This window comes from Phaenicophaeus curvirostris, chromosome 2 (genome assembly GCF_032191515.1).
Source record: "Phaenicophaeus curvirostris isolate KB17595 chromosome 2, BPBGC_Pcur_1.0, whole genome shotgun sequence".
Lineage (NCBI taxonomy): Eukaryota > Metazoa > Chordata > Aves > Cuculiformes > Cuculidae > Phaenicophaeus > Phaenicophaeus curvirostris.
This window is the reverse complement of record NC_091393.1, coordinates 57,694,399-57,718,678: the sequence shown is the minus strand read 5'-3', so window position 1 is coordinate 57,718,678 and position 24,280 is coordinate 57,694,399. Positions and strand designations below refer to the sequence as shown.

General features: G+C 39.8%; 1 protein-coding gene across 3 annotated transcripts; it reads right to left on the bottom strand.

Annotated features, from left to right (window-relative positions):
* Positions 1 to 326: 326 nt before the first annotated feature.
* On the bottom strand, positions 327 to 17,587 carry FBXO30 (F-box protein 30). 3 transcript variants are annotated; one of them, XM_069852160.1, is made up of 5 exons: positions 17,479 to 17,586; positions 14,365 to 14,643; positions 12,918 to 13,022; positions 3,976 to 6,061; positions 327 to 3,097 (listed from the first exon to the last, which is right to left on the bottom strand). In XM_069852160.1, the coding sequence occupies exons 4-5, from the start codon at positions 6,043 to 6,045 to the stop codon at positions 2,894 to 2,896; spliced, it is 2,274 nt and encodes a 757-aa protein (XP_069708261.1). In that variant the 5' UTR covers positions 6,046 to 6,061; positions 12,918 to 13,022; positions 14,365 to 14,643; positions 17,479 to 17,586; the 3' UTR covers positions 327 to 2,893. The 3 variants fall into 3 exon arrangements, with proteins under 3 accessions (XP_069708261.1, XP_069708262.1, XP_069708263.1); XM_069852161.1 differs by lacking the exon at positions 14,365 to 14,643 and having other exon boundaries at positions 17,479 to 17,587; XM_069852162.1 differs by lacking the exons at positions 14,365 to 14,643; positions 17,479 to 17,586 and adding an exon at positions 17,005 to 17,100.
* Between the last annotated feature and the right edge of the window lie 6,693 nt (positions 17,588 to 24,280).

Below are 24,280 nucleotides of genomic sequence, written 5' to 3'. Positions count from 1 at the left end.
TTAAAACAAAACTACAACATACAGTATGAGACTTCAATGTTATCCAGTTAAATCTTTAATTGTGGAAGGAAATTTATGCTGTATAATAGACCAAAGGAACAGAAATGGGTGTACAGTCTAAAAAGGAATGACCACTCCTCATATTGAAGCAACTATGAATACATATTAATCACTTCCAAATTACGTTTAAATGCTTGTAAATAGATTGTGTAATTTGATTTTTTGAGTACTTACTGGAATCCTATAGGCAGACACCGAGCACCATGTCTGAACACCGGAGAGCTGGTGATAAGCTTTAAAAAAAGAAGTACAACCATACTAAAAGAGAAACTCCAAAAGTTTTTATTAGGATTTTAACAGACATGGCAAAGAAATATTGCATAATGATTGAAAACATAGTATTTTTAACAAAGTAGCAATGTGGTATCAAGTAAAAGAAAGACTGGAACAGCTGTCTATATATGCTGTAAGGAAGATGTAACAGGAAAGGGATATGACATTTTTTAAATTCAAGGGCAAATGTGAACAAGCCACATTTTGATAGACTGACTACACACTACAGATGCTTTACAAACTGCATAGCAGTGTAAAAAAGTTATCCTAACTATATTTTATTCCTGCATTTGGAGCAGTTTACAAGGCAGAGATTTTGTTTACAACATTTATATTTTAATAGCTCAGATTCTCATAAAAAATAAACTAACAAAAAAGCCTGTATCTACATTTGAAAACAAAAGTGCATGTATTGAGAAATAGTGTTATTTCTTAATAAGAACACAGAGTACTTAAAAAAAAAATCACTTTAATAGATGGACAATCCATGATACTTTAGATGTAGATCTGTACTGTGATATAAGCGAGATTCTACCAGCACCAGCTCCTCTAACTGAGCATCCTCTTTTCCTAAGCCACCAAGATACTTGCCTGTATACCATACTTCTCAGGGTTCCAGATAGTAACAAAGAATGCCAGGTACCAAAACCATCACATTGCTGACTAAAAAATATCAGTAACCAAAAGACAGATGTTTTAAAGTGGAGTTAACCGTAAATGCCAGCATAAACTTCTCAACATTCAGGATCCTTTCAGTCATACAACTACTTTTAAAAACTGGAGAGCAGCAGCAAGCAGCCATTAGAGCTACAAGACAAGAACTGATGAAAGTCTGTCTCCTGCTTCGCACTGAAGAATTTGTGGGTAATGGGCATTTCAATGCACTTAGAGAATGGATAGGTAAGCATGTTTGTAAAATCTCTACCTAAAACCCAGTTGATAGAGTCAGATTTGTACATAAACCTAGACTCTCCTTTCCACGCAAGTGTGGTAAAAGCTAAGAATTACTGCAAACATTGCTAACTTCTGTAGAGGGTTTACTCCGTTCCTTTCTCCAAACAAAAAAAGAGAAAGTGTGGAAAGAGAACACGTAGCTTGAAGATCTGGAGAGAACTTCTGTTTGAGCTATTGTAATTTCAACTCATGGCACTAAAGAATCAGATTTTTTTTTTTTTCTGGGCACTTGTAACACTCTAGATAGAAAAAGGCAGTGACTGTTTAGCTGGTCTGGACCCAGAACAGGAAATGCAGATACAGAAGTTGTGAACTGCAGCCAGACTAGCCATAACAAGAGTCCAGTACAGAAATTACGAGTAATAACTTTAGCCATTTTTGTAAACATCTCCTCCTTACTAATCTCTTATTTTTTCCTATCATGGAAATACATACTGTATTTCTTTGTTTCAAGCTCCAGTCTGTTTCTGTTTTAGCTTTGTGGCACAGTTGCTAGGTGCAACAGGCTAGAGATACCAACATTAATACAAACAAGTTGAAAAGTCAGCTCAAGTTATTACAGTGTTGCAATACCAGGCCATTTTTCATAGCATGTATTCTCTGTTCACAAGCACTTTGTAAGATCTTTTATTATGGAAGACTGGAAGCAAATTGGAGTTGTTCATTTAACAGATGTGGTTGAACATACATATCTGATGTGCCTTTTGCAATTAAGAAATCATGTCTCATCTTATGAAGATGATACACTTGCTGTATATACCAGTAATTTAAAATGCTCCTCACAAAAAGCAGCATTTTTATAGACAAATTAACAGAAAAGGAGACAAAACATCTCACAATACCATAAAATAAGTAAAGCCCTTTCATTAGCTGCATTATAAGTTCATAACTGTTCATTGCATTCTTTGAATTTCTGACTGGTCAAACAATTTAACCCTCACCCAACTGCAGGACAACGAAAAACATTTTAAACATTTTATACTGATGTCATTGTAGATGCAAGAATAAAAGCTAGTATTCCATTTTTTTAGCTCTAAAAGTTTTGCTCCCAAAAGTAAAGTAACTGTTCATAGTTGAGAAGAAAAATAATCATTGTTGACATGTCAAAACAAATTGTACTGAAAATTAAGCTGCTGTAAATCTGAGTTCACTTACATCATTCCTAAGAAAAAAAAAATTTAAAAAGCTGATCCTAGACCAAATACAGACAGTAAATTTGGTCAGGATTTTGTCTCGCTACAATTCAGTGTTTCCCATCTAAATGTGCATACCATTTAGAGGCCATTTTTGAAATGTTATCAGTCAACAGCAATGTGGGCACCGATGAATCAGAAAACACACCTTAGGATTTTGTTCTTAAATTACATAAGTTAGATAAAACTACCCTGTCCAGCAAGTTCCAAGTTTTTCAAACGTTAAGGCAACTTTCATTACTTTCCAGCTAAACAGTATTATAAAAAATAAATGTCACTTCAAACCTTATATACACAGTGACAGAGTAGATTTAGCTAGAAAGTATCTTTAGTACATTAATAAAGTGTCACGTAATATTACCGAGGTTATATCAGGTGCTTGAGTGTATGTGCAATTGGAGTGGTTGCAATATTTAAAGTACTGGTTTCAAAACAGAGCGCAGTGAACGTCCTTCTTTAGTGAGCTCCCGTGTTACACACATACATGGCAGCGGAACAGCCTCCTCTCTTCTCTCTACAGCATTATAGCTACATTTCTTCAAGTGGTCAGCCATGCTTACGATGTCAGCAAACTTCCACTCATTCACAGTACAGAAGGCTGTACTGAAGCGCCAAACCTAGAAAATAAGTTGCACTTAGGCTTAAAATCTTTTAAGATACCTGAACTCAGAGCACGAAATGAAATGTTTCTGCTGTAATACTTCCAGGCAATGTTTTGTGACTACTACAAATCATACTAAAAATCAACATGACAAAAACATCCAATGCCAAATTTTATATAGTCAGTCTAAGGCTGATTCAGATTGCAAGTCAACTCTGAACACTGGGAAGAAAGGCAGGCAGTACTTTTTTCATCTACAAAGCAGATGCAATCAGAAGTTAAATGAGCAAGTATTGCATGAGCAGTCACAATGACCCATCTCTGAAATGATTAACTTCTGCAATTCCAAATGATTGCTGCAGATATTCTGGGCTTGGGGGCAGCGTGGGGGGTGCTGGGAAATGGTGAAAACTGTACTGTACAAATGTCACCCAAAGGTTTTAAGAATTATTTACATACTTCAGGCACTCTGTCATGGCAATGGATAGGATATCAACATATCAGCAAAAATTAAAATCGTTGTAAACGGTATAAAGGAAAAAAACCAAAGTCTGTAGGCAACTTCCCCACTTTCATAGAACACTGAAATTAAAGAAACTCATGAAGTAATGATTTAATATTTTAAAATCTTTGGGAACGACAGAGGTTAATTTATTTACATCACGTAAAACTTAGGCAGACACTACTTCAACTTATGCTTCTTTAAGTGTAGAAGACTGAACCATCCTGCTAGTAATTTTCATTAATTGTTGTTCTATACAACAATCTGTTTCTTGAAGGGAGATATCAAAAAACAGTAATAACAGCAGCAGTCAGGGAAAATATTAAGGGAAAAAGCAGAGACGTGACCAATTTAATATTTTCTCTTCACGTTCAGAATAAAAAATAACTTACTTGTTCTTTTATCTGCCAAGAAGAACTTCCATCTGGGTTCTTTCTCTTCTCCCAGAGCAGTATCACCATTCCACGTGCTTGAAGCAAGCTTCCACACACATCTCTCATTAAATGTGACACTCTTGAAAGCTGACATAAACTAAAGCCATCTAGAAAACTAGCAATGTGCTGCAAAACCTCAAAAGGTAAACTACTCAGATGGTCACTGCGTAGTCCAATTAAGCAGCTTTTTGCTGGTTCTACTAATACTGTGGATATACAAGGCTGAACTCCAAATGACCGTAAGTGCCGGTCATGGATAATTTTTGCCCCTTGTGTTGAAGGGCAGAACCTTCTTTGAGAATATGTACACCCATAATATGCCAAAGGACATCTCTGCTCCATCCAGCCATTAAGGCCAGCATGAATGTCACCATGCACATTCTTAAAATGTGATGAAAATTCATTCCTCCTAAACAACTGTCCACAAACAAATGTAAACATTGAACGCTGTTTTGTTTGGTATCTAGCCACATATTCCAATACCAAATCCAGTCCAAGTGTCTGGAAAGGACTTGGATTTGAGAGCTGGGGGTTGGCATGATCACATGCAGAAGCTGAAGCTATTTCCCCGACCATTGTATTCGTGGCCAATATAGCAGATGGGAGAGAAAACGTTTGGGTCCCAAAGTCAACGCGATACACATCAACAGGGCGACTTTCTGATATTCCCCTACCTCCAGGAGAGTCTCCTAGACAAAACAACAAAGCTGCAGTGATTAGATCAATCCCCTGTAGACCCATAGGATCTTCTGTTATCTCCAAATCTGATGTATCAACAGCTTTGTCTTCTTTTGGTGTAGACCAACAGTGGTTAACAAAGAATTTGTATGATCGACGCCGTAAACGTGAAAACGCATCCATGTTTCTCAGTCTTTCTTGCTCCACTTGTCTTTCTAACATTTCTTCTTCGTTAGCATTGTGGGGAAGTAGTACATGATTAACATTGCCATTAACTAAGTGATCAGCTGATACTACTTCATTAAATTGTGCTGTCACAGGGAAGGCGCTGCAAGACTCTAATGCTTCATCATCATAAGATGCAGTACATTCATGATTTGCTACACTGGATGATTTTGAATTAGATACACCAAGATCTTCATTCTGGTCCAACACATCTGAACATTCATTTCCTATATGAAAGCCATTACACAAAGGTGAGGAGCTACTGATGTTTAGATTTAAGTCATGTTTTTCGTAACAAATATCACTAGAACCATTTTGTTCCATTCGTGAATTTTGACTTAGGCTATCAAAGTTAATTCCTCCAATTGCTCCTGTATTATCTTCACCTGAACAGTCATGGTCAGACATTTTATCCTGAATAATGCCATTAGAAGCCTGTTCTTTAATCTCAGTATCTTCTTTCATTTCAAGTGGTGAAATGCTGAGCCTTGAACTTAACGTGTTAATGTCCCTTGTAGCAGTGTTCAGGATATCCAGAGCAGCAGCTAAACTCCTTGTTGTTTCTACAGTAGCTTGATAAAGTGCGCCATAGGACTCTTCATCTACAGGTATCAAACCATTTGAATGCACTGTATCTGGGGCCCTTGATTTGACAGATGTTTGCTCTCTGGATTCTGGTATTTGCTCACCTGCTTTTGACATCATAGTTGTCACTTTAAGTGATTCTAATAACATACGCTGGTCTTGAAGGGCTAAGGCCATATCTAGCTGCTCCACTTCATCAACATCTTTACTCAGATTTTCATAACATTTTCGGTCCGCATAACTGACTGGCCATCTATTCCACTCCATGGTACAACATACCACACTTGCAGGACAAACTTCTAGATGATCAGCAATTTTATTTCGGGCTACTATGAAGGGACATCCAAAGCCACTATTCAGGCAAGGCACTCTTTCAAGTGGACATAACATGCGATGTTCCTCAGCTTTACAAGAGTGAAAAACAGCTCCACAAACCAACGGGCAGCCTATCAAATCACAGGAAATACCAGGCTCTGGTCTGGTCATACAACGACGGCTGACACAGTTCACACAGTGCAAATGTTGTTGATGTTCCTCCATGACTGTAAATCCAAATCTAAGTGAAAAAAGACAAGCACAGAATATTAACTCAATATTGTTAATATTTACTATTATTTGCAGCTTGCATCCTCTGCATGTACAGAGTGATATACATTAACACAATGTGAACTAATCAGTAGCCATTTTAGAAGAACAACAAGCAGGTGATATTTTATTTCAAAGAAATGGTGTTTGAAAGTTGACCTGAAAATTACAGGTACACAATTGTATCAGAATACAAGACACAGTCTAAGCATTTATTCACCAGATATAATATATGCAACTTAGGTAAAAATGTATAATCCTTCCCTGTAGAATGGCTTTTTTCCCTTGCCCACTGCAAATAGATGATTTAATGAAAAGCAAAGCATGATCATTGACTATAGGCTAATACCTAAAATCATAAACCATAAAACTCTACAGAGTAGGGAGAAGAAATACAGCCAGACTCACCTTCACCTCCAGTTCTCCAAATTAAACAAAGGCAGCCTATTCTCTAGGCTACTTGCTACCACCTAGGCTTCTGACACTCTTCATGTGGTTCCACTAAAGGCAATCTGCAACCCTCAGCCATGTATCTATCTCAGTCCCTTGTCCTGTCCTGTTTTCCCTGCTTCCATGCTTCTGATAGAGAGCAATCCTTTACAAATGCTCTTCACTCTGCTTTTTTTCCTTCATCTATAACCTACAGCTCCTCCTGTATTTCTACTAGGAGTTGTTGTGTAAATGTAGCAATAGTATTATTCTACAGCAGCTTGATTAAATGCACCATAGGACTATTCATCTACAAGTACCAAACCATTTGAATTCACCGTATCTGGGGCACTTGATAGTATAATTGCTACCCTTATGCAACAACTACAATAAAAATAAGGGAGGAGCTATAGGTTATATAGGCTATGTACATGTAGCTATTTTATTTTTTTTAGAAACTCTTACATAAAACTTTATTATATGACATAGTCCTACCCAAAAAAAGGTATTTTTTTAATGTATCCTATGGCCATCTTGATTACTATTTAAAATAAATAAATAAATAAAATAGGAAGAGTGGTAACTTTGCATCTTTGTACCATACTTCAAGAAACTCTGGAACTGCTAACTGGCTGCAGTACAAACCCACAGAGGTGGCCAAGCTCTCCCTATACTCTAAAAAACACCCCCTCCTAAGTTACCACTAGGGATTACAGTTCAGAGGTATCAGAGAACAACTTGAACAGAGCTAAATCTCAAAATACTGAGTCAAATACATTACTCTGTTCCACTTTTTCCTCACTGTCTACCCTCCAGCAATTTTCTTAAAACATAAAATGCTAATAGAACTTAAGACTGGTAGAAATAGTTCCTTGTCTTATTCTGCTAGCTAATCAGTGCTCTCGCGCATCATCTTCAGACTAAAATCTTAAGTTTTAATGCACTAAGCTTCTTAAATTAAAAATACTCTAAACTGTAAAAATAAAACTGATTAGTATTATTCCTTTTGCTCGAACTGAAGGTGAAAGAAAACAAAACTGCCTTTTTGACATTGCACTTGAAATAATTTAAAGCATTTAAATAGAAATCTATGTGACACTTCACTTGCTTGTATTCTTTTAATGCTTTGAAATTCATGCCAACTTTAAGTAGCAATCAGTCCTCATCCCCCCCATCCATCGTGATTTGGATAACTCAAATATTTCAGCCACCCACTCTCCTGAACATTTCTAACAAAGAAGCACACTTAGCAGGCAAAACACAGCTGAATTTTCCTCACCATACCTTAGTATTTATATATTGAGTAACAAAAAAGTTTTGAATAAATTATCAAGCGCATCAATTGCTGAACTCAGTGACTGAAGGACTTGCTAAAGGTTTTTAGCAAACTTTTCTGGCACACCATCTGCCTTCAACTTGCATATTAAGTCAGCATCTACTACAAAGATCTGAAACATATTCAGTAAAGAATGAAAAAGAAATCTGATTTCTCTAAGACATTTTTAGTTTTTCTGACAAAGCCCTCTCTAAGTAAGCCTGCCAAATACAGCAGCCTACCTGTTGCTAGTCCAAAGAAAAATTTGGAGTTTTGCATCAATATTGAAATCAAACTCTAGTTTTTCTCAAGTCAACAGGTAAGTAGCAATCAAAAAAAAAAAGCTCTCAGGTACATGTGTATCTTAAAGTGCTTAACACAAAATGAAAACAGCCCTGCAAAGACAACTGCTTCTTTATAAAGCAAGAGCCCTCACAGAGCTTAGCCCTTTCTTTATGTATCTGAATACAGTTCTGCTTCCATAAAACAAGCAGTCCGGTAGAAGTAAGGCTTCATTTAATGCTACCCACAACTATATTCTAAAACAAAAAAATTAGATAACATATATTGTTTACCTACTGTGCAAAAACCTATGCACCCTGCTCCTTTTAAGATGGCCCCAAGCAAGCCACGTGAAGAGCAGAGGGCAGGGCACGTGTGTTAGCTAGAACACACTGCTCAGCTTGCGCTGTTTTACAGCTTCTAGGCCAAAGCTGTCCTGCACACAGACAGCTCAGAACACAGTCAAACTGAGGTTCTGTTTGCCTGCACCATTTGTGTAGACATACCCTAAATTAGTCAACCATCATTAAATAATATCTTTAAATAGCCTATGTGAGCTTAGACAGAAGAACATTATATTAAGACAGTAAACCAGCCTCCTCCCTAGCACGCCATCTTGGTCTTTACAAGTCAGATTGTGAAACTCGAGTTGCATGGTGATACTGGCTTTTCTCAGGCTCCTGCACTCCTTTCACACATAAGCTAATATTCATCAAAACGTAAAGATTTCATACAAGCAAACGAAATTTTGAAGTATGTACGAACAAGACAAAGCCTGGTGAAAACATCAAATATCGTTACCAGACAGTTCATGCAACACTAAAATACCACGTTTTACCAATAGGCCGATGCTAATTTACTCTTACAACAAATGCTTGCAATCTTTATAAAGAAGCAGTTATGCATATAATCAATTAAATAGCTGAAGTAACCTATTCTCTTAGTTTCCATAAATAAAACTTTTAATGGTTAATAAAAAATTTGGTATTAGTTGCCATTTCTCTTAGAACTAAAATCCTTTAACTCCTTAACTAAAGATATAATTTTAAACCTCTTCAGACATCAGTGGACCATCAACAGGACATTCACTAAAATTGTGTTCTGCTTACAAGCATTAACTTCACAGGACCTGCTGAATTTCAGTTTAGTAAGCTATATATAACATGTGACATTTTGACTAAGTCCTTTTTTGTATATATTAAAGTTAAACATGCAAAAAGAGGACATTTAATATCTGGGCTTCAAACTCAACAACTGTTTTGGGTAGTCATAAATTCCTGGACTGTTTAAACTAGTTATGGCTTTTGATATAATTCAATTATCAAATTTTAAATTAAGTCCAAAGCAAAAAAACTAAACCACCCTATTAAACTGGTGAAATTAATGGACAAGACCTTAAGAATCAGCATACTCATTAATGGACAAATGGTCACACCTCACTCCATTTTGTAAGCTAACATTGTGAACCACAGAACTTTCACTAAGAGCATCTGCACAGATCATTTTCCTTTGAAGGACCATAGCTAATACATCACCAGCACTATACTGAAAACAAGAACCATCCTCTTCCCAAACAGCACCTTGTAAAGGAAAAAACTGTCGGGTGAAGGGAAGATAAATAAAATTCTTGCTGGAGGTAATAAAGTGCTTTCAGTTATTCTGAAACAGAAAATTGAAAGGGCTTGCAAAGAGTGTCATTGCTGACCTGAAAAAAACCGGCTGTCATTAAAACATGTACCAGTAATATTTACAGTGCTTATACCCCATTGTTTTCCTTGCCACAATCTGGTAAGAAGATACAATGTCAGATCAATGACTATAGCAAGAACGAACAGCTGTCCTTTTCTGATAGTGCAGTGTCAGCAACTAGCTTCAGTTCATATGAGATGCTGAAGTACACACACTTGACTGTTACTAGCAGAGAAACCTAAAAATACATCCTGTTCCAGTGAGGTGACCACTGCTCTTAGAATCTGTGCAATCACTTGATGTTATTGTACATACTATACAGTCAGCTGACAAAATCAGCCAGAACATGCTTTGAAAATCTGTCATAATTAAAAGGATTAAAATTCCAGCTGCTACAGCCACATGATTTTCAGTTGCTGTTGTAACACAAGCTTTAAAAAAACATAATACGGGTTTCAAACAGTCACCACAAAATACCTCAGCTGCAAGTCAGAGCTCTGACTTTCTTCTATATCACAAGGTATAAAAAGCTGTACTTAGTACCATCAAACTCAAAGTCTGCCTACTTACTTCCCCTGCATGAATTCTTTGGTACCAACAAGATAGGAAATTGCAGCAACTACCACTGCTATTGGAACCCACCGTTACTCATCCACCTTTTAGTCACCAAACCAATAAAGCTCAACTACCTTTAAGACTCTTCCCTCTATCAAACTGAACAAGATAGGCCAACGGGTTCTAAATTATTGGTTCAAGGAAGTGAAAGAATACCTAGATGAAGGCACACCTAAGCAGTACTACAGGTTTAAACTCCCAGGAGCATCCAAATCCACCCACGAGCAGCCATATGCAAACCATCCTAAAAAAAGTTCCCTTTTGGTTTTGGTGATTGTAGAAGAGAGCGCCATAGTTCTGAATCTTCCATCTTTTATCCAGGTCTCTGGCCAAATAAATCAACTGGCAAGTCCAGTAAGATGCAGAAACTTTCAGAGATGAAACAGCCAAATGAGAGAGAGATTTAAGTGACAGAGGTAGAGGAGGGAGGAAAAAAAAAAAGCTTTCAAATATTCTGCCAAAACAGAACTAATAGTACTATAGATAATTATTGAACAAGTTATTTTATTTTTCTATATCCTACTACACATGGAAGAACAACTCTCATTCACCTTGACTAGCATGTCCAACTATCAAAATGCTTTAAACAAACTCTGCAGTCTTCTAGAAAGCAAGCATCTCTTACCTTGTCATCCCTATCCTGCACGAAAACTATATTGACTTTTGTAGCTAAAAGCCAACACCTCAGTCTATTACTACAACAGCATGAGACAACAGTAACTTCATGTTATGCACCCTTTTTTGCCTTGGGAGTGGTGGTGTTTGGGTTTTTTGGTTTGCAGTCTTTTTGATTTATCAGTTTGCAAGTAACCGATGAAAATATAATGAACTGGAGGTTTAACACAAGGCTTTCAATAACATTTCAAAAGGAGGAGGGCTAGTGCCACCACTAGTTGCCATCCCTGCTTGAGGATGCTCTAACTCTACTCCTCAAGACTCTACAAAGCCTAAGGTTAAATAAGGCTTCTCCAAAGTCAGTGCAGTCATTGTCTTCATATTTGGGAGCTGGGTACCTCAAATCCTCTCTCCTTAGAACTGGGAAGACAGGAAACAGGTACATAAAGCAAAGTTTACCTAATGCTACACTAGTTTCCAGTTACGCTCATGTTAAACTCAAAAGAAAAACAACACTACATTGGTAGTTATTAAGGTGAAATAACACAACTAAGATGCAACAAATTTAAAGGTATGTGCTTCAATTGCACAGGTAATTGAGTACTACGTGAGGTCATATTTTAATATCTTATACACTACGCAATTGTTGTTGTTTACACGTTTTTCCTAGTTTGAAAGGGAAGTTCCTGACAGGAACTTTGTGAATCCTTATATTTCTTCAAACTAATTTACACGAGACATTTTTAGGAGGTAAATTCCTTTCAGATGCACTTAAAATCTCAACTTTATGGGATACAAATTACTGCCTCCAACCTCCAAGTTCAGAAGGACAACCCTGGCTTCTGTTGCAACTAGGTAGATCAGAGAAGTTAAAACTATATTCAAAACATTTGGACAGATGAGGTTTCATTGCATTCTCAAAGATAAATTCACCTTCAACAAAGAAGAGAGCATCTTCCCTGCCTAGCAGTAACAGCACATATTGGACATACTATAATGAGTCTACGTTACCTTTTTCCTAATCACTCAACAGGAGGAGGAGGTTCAATTACTGAAGCCCAAACTACTATACAAGTAGTATGCTACTTCTAGCATTATCATTATCTTCTATAGGAATTTATAAGTAATACACAAAAGTGGCAGAAAAAGGTCTGGCTCAAAACACAGCTTCTTATTTCAAGAAAAGAGCCACAGGAAAATACATAATTTTAGAAAGATTCTAGTTTTATCAGTGATATAGCATCAAAGCAGTACGTATTAACCGCTTTTTGAAGCATAAATTAACGTTATTCATCTACCTCAAAAACAAACCAGACCAAAACAAAAGGAAAGTTCTAACTACAGCAAAAATACTGAGTAACAGAATTATCTGCAACTTTATTATGTAAACATTATAAATAAAAGCTTTTCCATCTCTATTCCTGCCCTAAACTTCCTATTATAAGAGCTGACCTGTATTTTTTTTTTTTAAGTAACACTTAGGAGTTCCTTTCTCCCTATGGCAAACCATCTTCCTCCCATTCAGAGAATTCAGTGAGACTTCTCTCCAAATTGCTGCAGCTCTTACTGAAGTGGACCCTCCACCAATGCCCCATTTGTCTGGCTTTGTTCCATTTTAGAAACAGAAGCTCTGAAGGAATGATAGAACACTTTCTTCTACCAGCGTTCAACTCCATGAGCATTAAAAATCAAAACCAAAATTATTAGGCTTTTCCTTAGAGTACCTCTGTGACAGATCTGCCATGCATCCTTGTCTCCTTGACATATTCCCAAAAGAAGAAACCCAAAGGCCTCACTGCACCTTTGGCCACACACTGACACAGGACAATGACACCAGGAGCAGCTGTGCTTGCTGCAGGGCTTGGGCACAAAAGCACTCTACCTGTTGAGATGGTGACACAGCAGAATCAGCTAGAGAGCCAGTAGATTTCATGTGTAAAGCACTTCTGAACTTGAACTTGGTGCAACTCCTCGATTGCTGCAGACTCTGCAAGACATGGGATCAAATGTAAGGACTTCTTTCAGGTGTACAGATTGCTTTCCATATGTAAATCCTCTGCAAAGGTCATGTGCTTACACTATTTGGAGCTACAAATGTTGAAATATTTTGCAGCTTTTATGGAAAAATAAACAAGCTTTTAACGAACTTTGCAAGTGCAATCTAAGTTCTGTCATTCTAGCTTATTGCTAACTGTTAGTCACACTGGATGGTTACCTATTTAGATTTAAGGCTAGAAGAGTTTATTAAAATGAAGTTATTATTCTGACCTACTTAATTATTTTGTTTGGTCCATCAGGAACCACTTAATGAAAAAAAGCAAACTGGAATTAAAGATTGCAACAGCTGGAGAAATTAAAAAAATACATACATTTAAAGTTTGACTGTTTTAGACTTCAGTCTAGTTAAAATTTGTCCAGCTTCAGTCTTCAGACATGAGAACTTATTAAGCAGCTGCCTAACGTTAAAAACTCTTTACTGTAACAAGCTGCTTCTCCTATGCATTCATACCTTTAGATTAGCACTAAAATTTAACAAAACTGGAACAAAGTTAATATACCCAAAGGAACAATGATACCCTTATTCTCAGATATTGTCACAAATCCTTCCGAAAAAAGAAAGTAATTTCTCAGAAATTAGAAACAGAACTACTGAAAAAAATAACGCATCTTATACAGTATTACAGTAGGCATTTTTAGCCACTCAAGAAAGCAAAAAATAAATCCTCTTTCTTACATAATATTCTAATTCATACACATTGCCACACAATTCCTGTCCTCTATATATTTACAGAGAGCAGTCAAAAAAATCTTGTTAATATACTGTTTCAGTTCTTACTACACAAGTTTAACCAGTTCCCATAGCAAAATAAGAAAACAACTTTAAAGCAAATGGAACACAACTGCTCTCCAAAATCCCACACTGAAATGCAGATATCATGTCCTCTGAACATATGAGGTTATTTTTCCCTGATTGAAAATACACCCTTGTTAGTAAAAGATGGCCTGACCACTACACAGCAAAAGTACTCAGTACACACACACAAAAATTTCACAGCCAGCTCCTGTGCCCCACTGCACCAGACAATACTAAAATAGAAAAGATGGAGTTTGTCCTAAATTATTTTGAAAAATTAAAAGAAAAAGAAAAAGAGAACAAGTAGAGAGACAGTATTAACAACTTTAGCCTATTCTATTTTCGGGTACTTCACTTTCTTATCACATGAAAGATGTTTTCTGCAGCACCTTTCCCCCTTCCAAGCTGCTTGGTTTTAAAACCAATAGTAAAAAAAAAATCTAGTTTAAAAAAATTATTTTCTAAACAAACTCACCTATTTCAAATAGCTGATCACAGGAATCTGGGACTATATCTCATAATGAGCATGTTATACTGCTCTTTCACTGTTTCCAACTTGAATGAAGAACTAGAAAACACTAAGATCTGTTGGACACTTGTGAAGAGCTTTAAAAGGTAGAATGAGTCATCAATTTCTGATACCTAATATAATGTAGACTGCCTTCTGCAAACGTCAACAGACTCCTTCCTCAAAGACTCCAGTTGGACATCTCCATCCAAACACATTCCATAGCCGATGACAATAGTGACTCAGCTAAAGCAACGTTTTGCAAGAGCATTACGGCTATGTCAATAAAGCACTGTCCTAAAAAGACCCTATTTGCAGTGAAGCTGCCACTCCAACAAATTACTCTGTTTCTCAGGACTTTAGGAAAACTATGGTTTCTGTTACAGAGATGCTTCTAAACATACAAATAAATATCAAGTTTAAACTTCAACCAATAAACTAAATACCATTCACCTTCTAGTACCTATGCAACCAAGCCTGAACAAGGTACTACTACTCAACCATCAACCTGAATCACTACCTTACGTTTTATATGAAAAGCTGTAACTATGCCAATTAGAATTTTACCTCACCACATCTCTCACCCTAATGCCTCAAGTTTAAACCGACCAGGTGTTCATCATAATTTCACATTAAGAGCTTAGATCAATGTTTAGCATTTGGTAAACTGTACAGTCTACTCAGTTAAACGTTCTACAGATGGTAAGGGTTTGCAGAGGGGCATTCAAGTACCATTTATCCAATTACAATAAAATTAAAACAAGACATCAAGTGTCACCTCAAAGACTATTAACAACAGTAGCTTGAGAAGTATGTCAGAATCTAGAGCCCCTCTGTGACTGACTCCCTTGGCCTGTTTTAGGACCAGTTTATCTTACAAGATTTTTTCAGTCTTTTTCCTTCATTCAATACTGAGACTAGATAATACCAAGGTACTTAGAATAGATTACACAGGCTATCTCTGTAGCCCTCATTTAATAATGTAATTGTTTATTTGTATTCTGTTCAGAAGTATTTGCTCCTTACACGATCTAACCATCTGGCCAACAAATACTCTATTGTTACTCTTACTGTGCAGATAAGGAAACTGAAAGAGCACCAGCACATAAATGTAGATAAATGATTACCTGTTCCCATCTCTTTATGGCTGGATCTCACTGTCAGAGGCAAACAGCATTTGCCTTATTTGAGACAGAGCTCACCAAGGAAACAGGTTATAAATACGAAAGAAGTTGTTATTTTTAGTTCAATGGGACTGAATACAAAGCATAGGTTTCCTACAAAGCTGAAAGCCACAGCAGCTACATGAGTTCACTTGAAGCCTAATAACCATATACTTTTTTTCTTAGCAAAAGTACTACAGGACACTCTTTAGGACCCAAGCCAAAAATTTGGTTGTCCAGAAACACGCAGAAATCTTGTCTGGAAGTTTCCAAACATACATTGTTAGTTAAACTCAGCACTTATTTTGCCCATTAGATTTCTAACATCAAAGTAGGAAACAAGGGATAAGAAATTAATTGAGTAAAAGAAGAATTTAGTGCAAATGAAAGAACATTCAAGCAGCAAAGTAAAAGCACTGCTTCTGCACAGCCTTTGACCATTCTGCTGGGATTTTCCTGTTCTGTTAAAACCTTTTAACTTTGGAAAAGAATGAGACTGAGACTGCACCAAAGTCTCAGCTTGCAACATGACCCCAGCTCACCTTTTGAATCTATTTCTTCTCTGGAAGAAACTTGACCACTACGGAGAAAATATGCAGATATTTACATGCATATAAAGTGGAAGAGGGATTAAAGTTGCTAGTGTATTTTTCAGTCTTCCAGGTATTTATCCTGCTTAGCAACTGAAGTTCTTTTACTAATATCTAGGGGAAAATCAAAAACAAGCACAACCAACATACTTATGAACAGGGATGCATAAATCTTAACCCTTCAAATCACAGCACAAGTTAAAGTGTATGACATTAACACAAAGGACAGCAACAGCTGTCCAAGGAAAGGACTTAATCATCGAGCCTACACACCAGTTCTAGAGAAAGCACAGAGAGATCTCTTGCCTAAGGTACTAGCAGAAGCAAAGTGATGCCGTTGCTACAGCAGCACAGGCCCATTTTGGATTACTACGCTAACACACACTTATTTTGGCACATTAACAACATAATCAGCAAAAGGGAAACAAGGATTATGAAAAGCTCCTCAGCCAAATCCGAGCAGAACTTTGCAGAACAAAAGAAAGGCACCTCTCCAGCCCACGGGTTTTGGTTGTTTTTTTTTTTCTCCTTGGAAAACTCAGAAGACCTGCTGCAAACAACAGCAGCACTAGAACTTTCAGAAGCAAGGCCATTTAAGTGTTTCAATGTGCATGCCGTTCAACAAGCTGCTGTCATCTCCCTATGAGCTTCTGACTGGCGACCTGTGCGGTTACAGGAGTACAGCCACACAACCCTTTTAACCTTCATAAAAACAGAAAAAAAGGTTCCAAAAATGCCATCAAAAAAGAAAGGAGTTGAGACAAGAGATCAACCACCACCTCTTGCACGATCTGAGCACAGCCCCTCGAAATACGCGAACACGGGGGAGTTGAGAGTGAGAATGTCAGCGATACCTCTGGATTATTCGCTCTCTTCCCCTCTCCTTCCACGCAGAAAGGAGACGCTCCTACTACAGGCTCGACAGCGCCAGGCGGCCCCTAGCCCGACCCTCTCCCCTGTGTTATCGCGACAGCGCGGACAACGGGGCAGGGGGCAGCTGGAGGGCGGTGGGGGGGGCGGGGAAGGCGGCGGGGAGCAGCGGTTCGGGGGGGCAGGAGGAGCGGGAGGCAGCGGCCGCGGGCCCGCAGGGAGACGGGGCGGGCCCGGCTCCGGTCGCGCCGCCACCGGCACACACCGCAGGCCCCTCGGGGGCCGGGCAGGGAGGAGGGGACGCCGGCGGAGCGCGCACACCGGCCTCCCCACCGCCTCCCGGCCGAGCCGGCGCCGCCCATACCCACCCCCCAGCCCCTACCCCCGGCTGCCAGGGTGGATTCGCAGCCCCGCAGGCCCCAGCGTCGCCGTGACGGTCGCAAACGGCTGCGCCTCACCCGTGCCCGTCGCTCGGCACCCAGGAGGGCGCGGAAGACCGCGCCGGGACTCGTCCTTTCCCCGCCGCGGGGGCCTCGCCTCACGCCGCCCCTCCCGGCCCGGCCCGGCCCGGCCGCGCCCCCAGCGCCCAGCGAGGGGAGGGGAAACGGAGGGCAGAGGGGCGGGGCCACGCGCTCGCAGCGCGCGCGCGAGCGCGCGGCGCCGGCACGCGCTCGGGCCTTTCTTCCTTAGCGGCGGCGGCGGCGGCGCGCTTCGGTGTTCGGGGCGGGGTGGGGGATAGTACCCGGATGTCGCGTGCTCGCTCTCTCTCTCTCTCTCGGTGTCTCTCTCTCTCTCCCCCCCCCCCGCCCCCGCGCGGGTGCTCGGAGCCGCGCGCGTGCGCGGCACGGCGGGGCGGGGGTTGCTGCGTCTCGCTCCTAGAGCGCTAAGCAGCAGGTTTGTTTTTTTTTCCCTTAGAAACTTGAGCCTGCTCCCAGAGGTGCAGGGCGCTGAGGCTGGGATTGCAGGGTCTGCTCCTCAGGCTTTGGAAGCCACCTGGTCAGGGGGCAGGAGCTAGGTAGGAATTGTTCAGCCTGTAAGGGTCCAGCGTTGGTGATGTCGTGTTTTAAGACGATGCAGTGTGTGCTGTGGTCCTGAGAAAAAAAGCAGTTCTGTTTAGACTGTACCCCTTTTTTTGAGAACCTCCACATGAGCCAGCAGTGCATGCTCGCTGCCCAGAAGGCCAACCATGTCCTGAGCTGCATCAAAAGAAGCGTGGCCAGCAGGTCAAGGGAGAATCATAGAATAACCAGGTTGGAAGAGACCCACTAGATCATCGAGTCCAACCATTCCTATCAAACACTAAACCATGCCCCTTAGCACCTCGTCCACCCGTGCCTTAAACACCTCCAGGGAAGGTGAATCAACCACCTCCCTGGGCAGCCTCTGCCAGTGTCCAATGACCCTTTCTGTGAAGAATTTTTTCCTAATGTCCAGCCTAAACCTCCCCTGGCGGAGCTTGAGGCCATTCCTTCTTGTCCTGTCCCCTGTCACTTGGGAGAAGAGGCCAGCACCCTCCTCTCTACAACCTCCTTTCAGACAGTTGTAGACAGCAATGACGTCTCATCTCTGCCTCCTCTTCTCCAGGCTAAACAACCCCAGCTCTCTCAGCCGCTCCTCGTAGGACCTGCTCTCCAGCCAGGAGAATCTCCAAGGAGGTGATTCTGCCCCTCTCTTCCTCTCTTGTGAGACCTCACCTGGAGTACTGTGTTCAGTTCTGGAATCCTCAACATAGGAAGGATATGGAGCTGTTGGAATGGGTCAAGAGGAGGGCTGTAAAGGTGATCAGAGGGCTGGAGCACCTCCCATACGAGGACAGGCTGAGAGAGTTGGGCTTGTTCAGCCTGGAGAAGAGAAGGCTCCGAGGAGATCTTATAGTGACCTTCCAGTCCCTGAAGGCGCTACAAGAAACCTGTGGAGGGACTGTTCATATAGGTTTGTGGTGATATGACGAGGGACAATGGGAATAAACTAGAGAGGGGCAGATTTAGGCTAGACATAAGGAAGAATTTCTTCACCGTGTGAGTGGTGAGGCACTGGCACATGTTGCCCAGGGAAGTTGTGGCTGCCCCATCCCTGGAGGTGTTCAAGGCCAGGTTGGATGGGGCCTTGAGCAGTCTGATCTAGTGGGATGTCCCTGCCCGTGACAGAGGGTGTTGGAACTAGATGATCTTTAAGGTCCCTTCCAACCCTAACTATTCTATGATCCTCTGATTCAGGAAGAACGTGCTAAGCTAAACATATTTTATGGCCACTGGAAATACGGATTGGGAAGATTAACTTGTTAATTCACAAGAAATAGTATTCTTTCTTCAAACTTCCAGTTGAAAGCCTTGTTTGCCTGCACCAGGTTTCCAAAGACCTTAATTCCCTGTCATCTATGTAGATTTCTGGTTGAGAGAGATTATAGATGTTTAAGAACAAGCCAAAGAGATTGTCTAAATCTCTTAGTACTTCACCCGAGTTAGGTGAGTAAAAGATGTTGCAAGTTTGGACATTTAGCATCTTAGAAGATTCTTACCTTTTCTTACTCTAAAAGTAAGAACATGAAAGAAAGATGTAAGCCTTCATTTTCATGTTAGGCGTTGAAGATGAAGCATAAAGATGACCTTAATATGAGGCATTGTTGCCAGCTCTTCCTATAATAAGCACTCTCAGGTTTGCTCCACCCTTATACCACAGCTTTGATCTTCCTTGATCTTGAGGACAGGCACTTTCTTTCCTTCATAGGTTTGATTATAGGATCAGGACATAATCATCTAGCCAAGTAAGCTCCAAAAGATGGTAGGGATTGGCTCCATAACTCAAAAAGCAAAATCATTTCTTCTGGTCAGCAGGCAATTACACAAACTGCTGGGCAGAATCTGTGTAGATAGTCACTGATTTTTGCAACTGCCTTTTATTGGAAACGTCTTCTCTGGAATGGGTGAACTTTTGCTGTGCTACTTAGTCTCAACACTGTGGAGTATACTCCATGAGTGACTGAGATCAACCTGCTGCAAAGCTATTAATTACATAGGGTGTTGTAGAGTTTTTGGCTGTGACTGTGTGCTGAGACCATGGTTCTAGGACAGAAGTGGGGCTTTTAATTGCTTCTTTTGAGTGAGGACAATGAATTTCTGTGGTTTGGACTTCTTATACCTCAGCTGAGTCTTCTCTGGTCATTTGGTCATTCAGTCATTCAGGGAAGAATCTGTTGCTTCTTTGATGCATGCACTTGCTCACAGTCCCAGAGCTGTCCCCTTCTGCCCCACCTGACAATCATCATCATTCTCATGAACTGCTATTTAAGGTAATCAGGCAAGTTGTAATCATACAGTTTGGCTTAGTACCATTGATGTACAAGCCAGAAGATCTTTGAGGATTCAGCAGGTGAACAACTGGAGAGGCTATTTTTTACTGGCTTAATTCCAAAATTAATGAAACTTCATTCGGGTTACTCATAAATGGAGAATGAGTATCCATTACTGGCCCAGTACTGTTCTGTACATGACACTGTCACTGAAGTCAATGGAAGAGTGACGTGTAAATTGGTTCTTGAGGCAGTGTCATTTGGGTCTTTCACCTCATCTGAAGCAAAGCATGTATTGAATTCCAAGGCAGTTGCTGAGGCATATGGACAGTCTCCTGTAAGCTGGTACCTGTATGTGAAATAAAGCACATTTGTTTCTGAAGTTGTAGAAGGTGCAATTTGTTTGCTGTCACTTTTTGATAAGTGTGAGTAACATAAGCACATCCTAGTCTCAAATTCTAAAAATCACCGTTGTTTTTCACTGGTAGGTATTTGTGTCTGGAAATTCTTTATACATAGAGACACAAAGGGGAAAAAATTACAAATGTTTCTGAAATGCATTTGCAAGTAGATTTATTGATGCATGAGCATTCATATTTAGCAGTGTATAAAAATAAACATCTGAGATCTGCCCACAAAGCTACATATGCCATTTGCATTGCACAACTTTGAGAGCAGGATGTTTGCAAACAACAGAGACCTAAAAATAAGTATTTGGCACCTTCTGGATTTTTGTTTTCCACCTAGGCCCATTGAGAGATCTGATTCTTAATTTAATGCCTTTGTGTTTATCCTTTTCCAAAGGCAGCCTCTCCTCTTTAACAAGGTACCTCGTCTGTCATTGAACAAGCCTTTAATAGCCTAGAGTCTTGGAGTAGCACAGTGATCAGATTCTCTTTCCTAAAACTTTTTGACAGTAGTAACATTTGAGCTTTTCAAACATCTGGCACATCCCTTAGAAAAGAAGCCACTAGGGAAGCTCATGTAAGTTTGGGGTTTTGTTGTTCTTTGTCATATTCCATCTTTAACATGAGAAGGTGGGTTTTTTTGTAAGGAAAATCTACCCTAACATCAGGTTAGATGTCTCGGTGTCAGCAAAATTGCTCACCTACCTAGTTAGAACCATGAAGGATGCAATAGGTGGATGCCACACTTGCTTTGTGGGAATTTTTGGTGTTCTGACCCAGGTACTGGGACATAAACACCTTCAAGTTAATAAAGTTTAAATCCTGCCAAACTGGACTCCCTTGGTTGGTTATAGACCTATTAAGTAGCAAGATAGAAAGAATCAACACCCACTCTCAGAGTGGAAAAAAATAATGTGCTATTGCATGGAAACTTGTTTTTAAATCTCAGGAGTGGATGTATTAATGAATCCTTCAGTATGTCATTAAGGTCTTTGAAATGTAATCCCATTAATGCTTTGAATTAATCCCAGGACTTTCAGCAGTCATTCAGCATTGACTTCACACAAAACTACCTTTTTTTAAGGTAAAAGTGAAACTTGTCTGATTACGGTTATGTTCAGAGTACGTTTTTATAAGTAAAAATCCCACACCACAGTATACCTGTAATAAATTACATGTTTTTATATTTTAGCTGTTCTTAGTAAACCGCTGGTCTCAAAGTAAACAAAACATTGAAACATTAGCTTTCTGACATCTTCAACTATCTCAAAATGGAAACCATAAACGTAACTGTTAATTAGAGGTGGCATCGTCTGATTCCTGTGATAATTTAGACCAAAGACTGTAAGAAGTTACAGAGAAATCTGCAGCTCATGAGGCTATTTCCGAGTTGTGAAAATATGTCACAGTCAGCTTCACTGGCGTAGAAGGGTTTGCTCTTCTTAGTTGAAATAAAAATTCTCCAAAGGTTCTAGTTATGAATAAAACTGACATCAGTGCTCCCCCAAAGACTAAGCTTTAGCTGGCCGAAGCTTGGTTTTGTTTGGAGAGAAAACAATAAGTACTGTTTTTTACAGAGGAGCCTCTTCCACTGAGATCTAACTGACAGTAAATTATCTTAGCATAGATCAGGTTTCCCCAGTTCTAAAGCACTTACAAAAAGCCATATCTGAAGTGAAATGACAGCATGGAAACGTCATGTACCAGTTCATTTAACTTGGAAAAGGGATACTGTGCCTGAAACGCTGAGGAAGCAGTTAATAATCTAGGACAGAGTTTGAAATGGTGCAAAAATTATTTAATTGTAACTTACTGAATTATCTTCACTTTTAGCTTTTACTTCCAGTTCTTATTCAAGCAGGAGGAATAGAGTGGAGTTGTTAAAGGAGGTAAGCAAGGGACAATGGTAGTCTTCTAAATAAAATGTACCCAGAACACTTTTGTGCCATATGCATATTCAGGATATTTTTGTCTAGGATATGGTACTGCCTCTTCAACTTGGGGATTGCTTTTGTGGGAAGGTGGCTGTTTACAGCTCTATGGGTCTTCTGTTGTTTTACAGAGGCTTCATCCTCCACGAGTCAGATGTGTGGATGAATTGGTCTCCAGTCTGAAGGGAAGACTCTCCACCATGTGGTGTTGCATCTTCCAGTATGGGTGACAGCTAGGCTAGAAAGCATTTTAAGACTGATTTTTTCCTGAAGTTGCCTAAGTTTTATAACAACATTATCATAGAGAACCTGGTGGAGCTGTGTCTGAATTGGAGTAGTGGAAAGAGGGAAGAGCCAGGCCCTCTTAATTCCACGTTTTCAAGGAGCTGTTTGAATGGCTGAGTGACAACATGACAACATCAAGGGGACCTCTGTGAACTCAAGGCAAGTTTGGCTCAGAAGCTGTAGTGCTCAGGAGGATCATTGTACCTCCTGGGCTTAATGGCACAGAGCTGATTTTTAGGGGAGGTAGAATTCCACGTTTAATGAATAAAAATAACAGTGATATAACACCTTTATTGGATTTTGTTCTCTTTGGCACTAGTCATGCTTTGTATAGCTACACTTCAGCAGTGTGACATTTTTTTCTTTAAAAACATACTGGGAATTTGCACCAGGCTGTGTAAAACTTTTCTGAATGGACCACTTTATGAATCACTTACTTGTAGTTGCTTCCCTGTTGTCTGTTAGCTGTCACTGAATGGGACCATAAGAGACCATGTGAGTGGGGAATGGAGTTGAGTCTCTTTTATTTATGGTTATTCTACCATACTCAGTACAATTCTGATAGAAGAAATGGCAAAAAATCAATTCATTAATGGACAAAACTGCTTGCTTAGAAACAAAAGCTCACCAAGTAGGGGAAGAAACAGCTCTACCAGTTCTGCAAGGCCCTATATGGGGGCTATCTTCTTTCAAGAAATTGCCCTGACACCTGAATGTACAAACCAATACATCATGTACTCCAGAGACACAACACACAGCTTGTCCTGCAGCCAAAGCACGAGTATATGCTACTCAGAGGACTTGCAGTTTAACGTTAACTTTTTTTTGTAGACAGGCTCATTCAGAGTCATTTGAGGTCAATAATGGTGTGAACCTGCAAGCAAAGACCTGGAGCTATAGACAGCCTGTGGCAGCTTGCACAAGTATAGATATACTGGGGTTCATTTTCTGTGACCACAGATCAATGTAGTTCTTGCAAAAGGTTGTTGGTTTTGTTTGGTTTGTTGGTTGTTTTTTTTTTCAAGAGGATCATTCACAAAGAGGCACTAGTAGTCTGTCTGAGAATCAGTTCCTAATCATGTGCTTTTATTCATACAGCAAATACACTCAGCAGCAGGAACAATGAAAGTAAGTTATGGGGTTTAGATTTGGACATTTCACTCTTACTGTATGGGTTTTTTATTAACTTCCCCCAACTGTATTTATGTTTCAGAGCTGTTACCGGCAATTCCTGTCATGTTGAATATGGGATGGGTTACTTGTAAATATTAGAGTATGTAGCACTAGGTTGATAAAAGGAGTACCAGAAGATACTTCAAAAATTCAGCTCAGGCTTGTAACATACCCT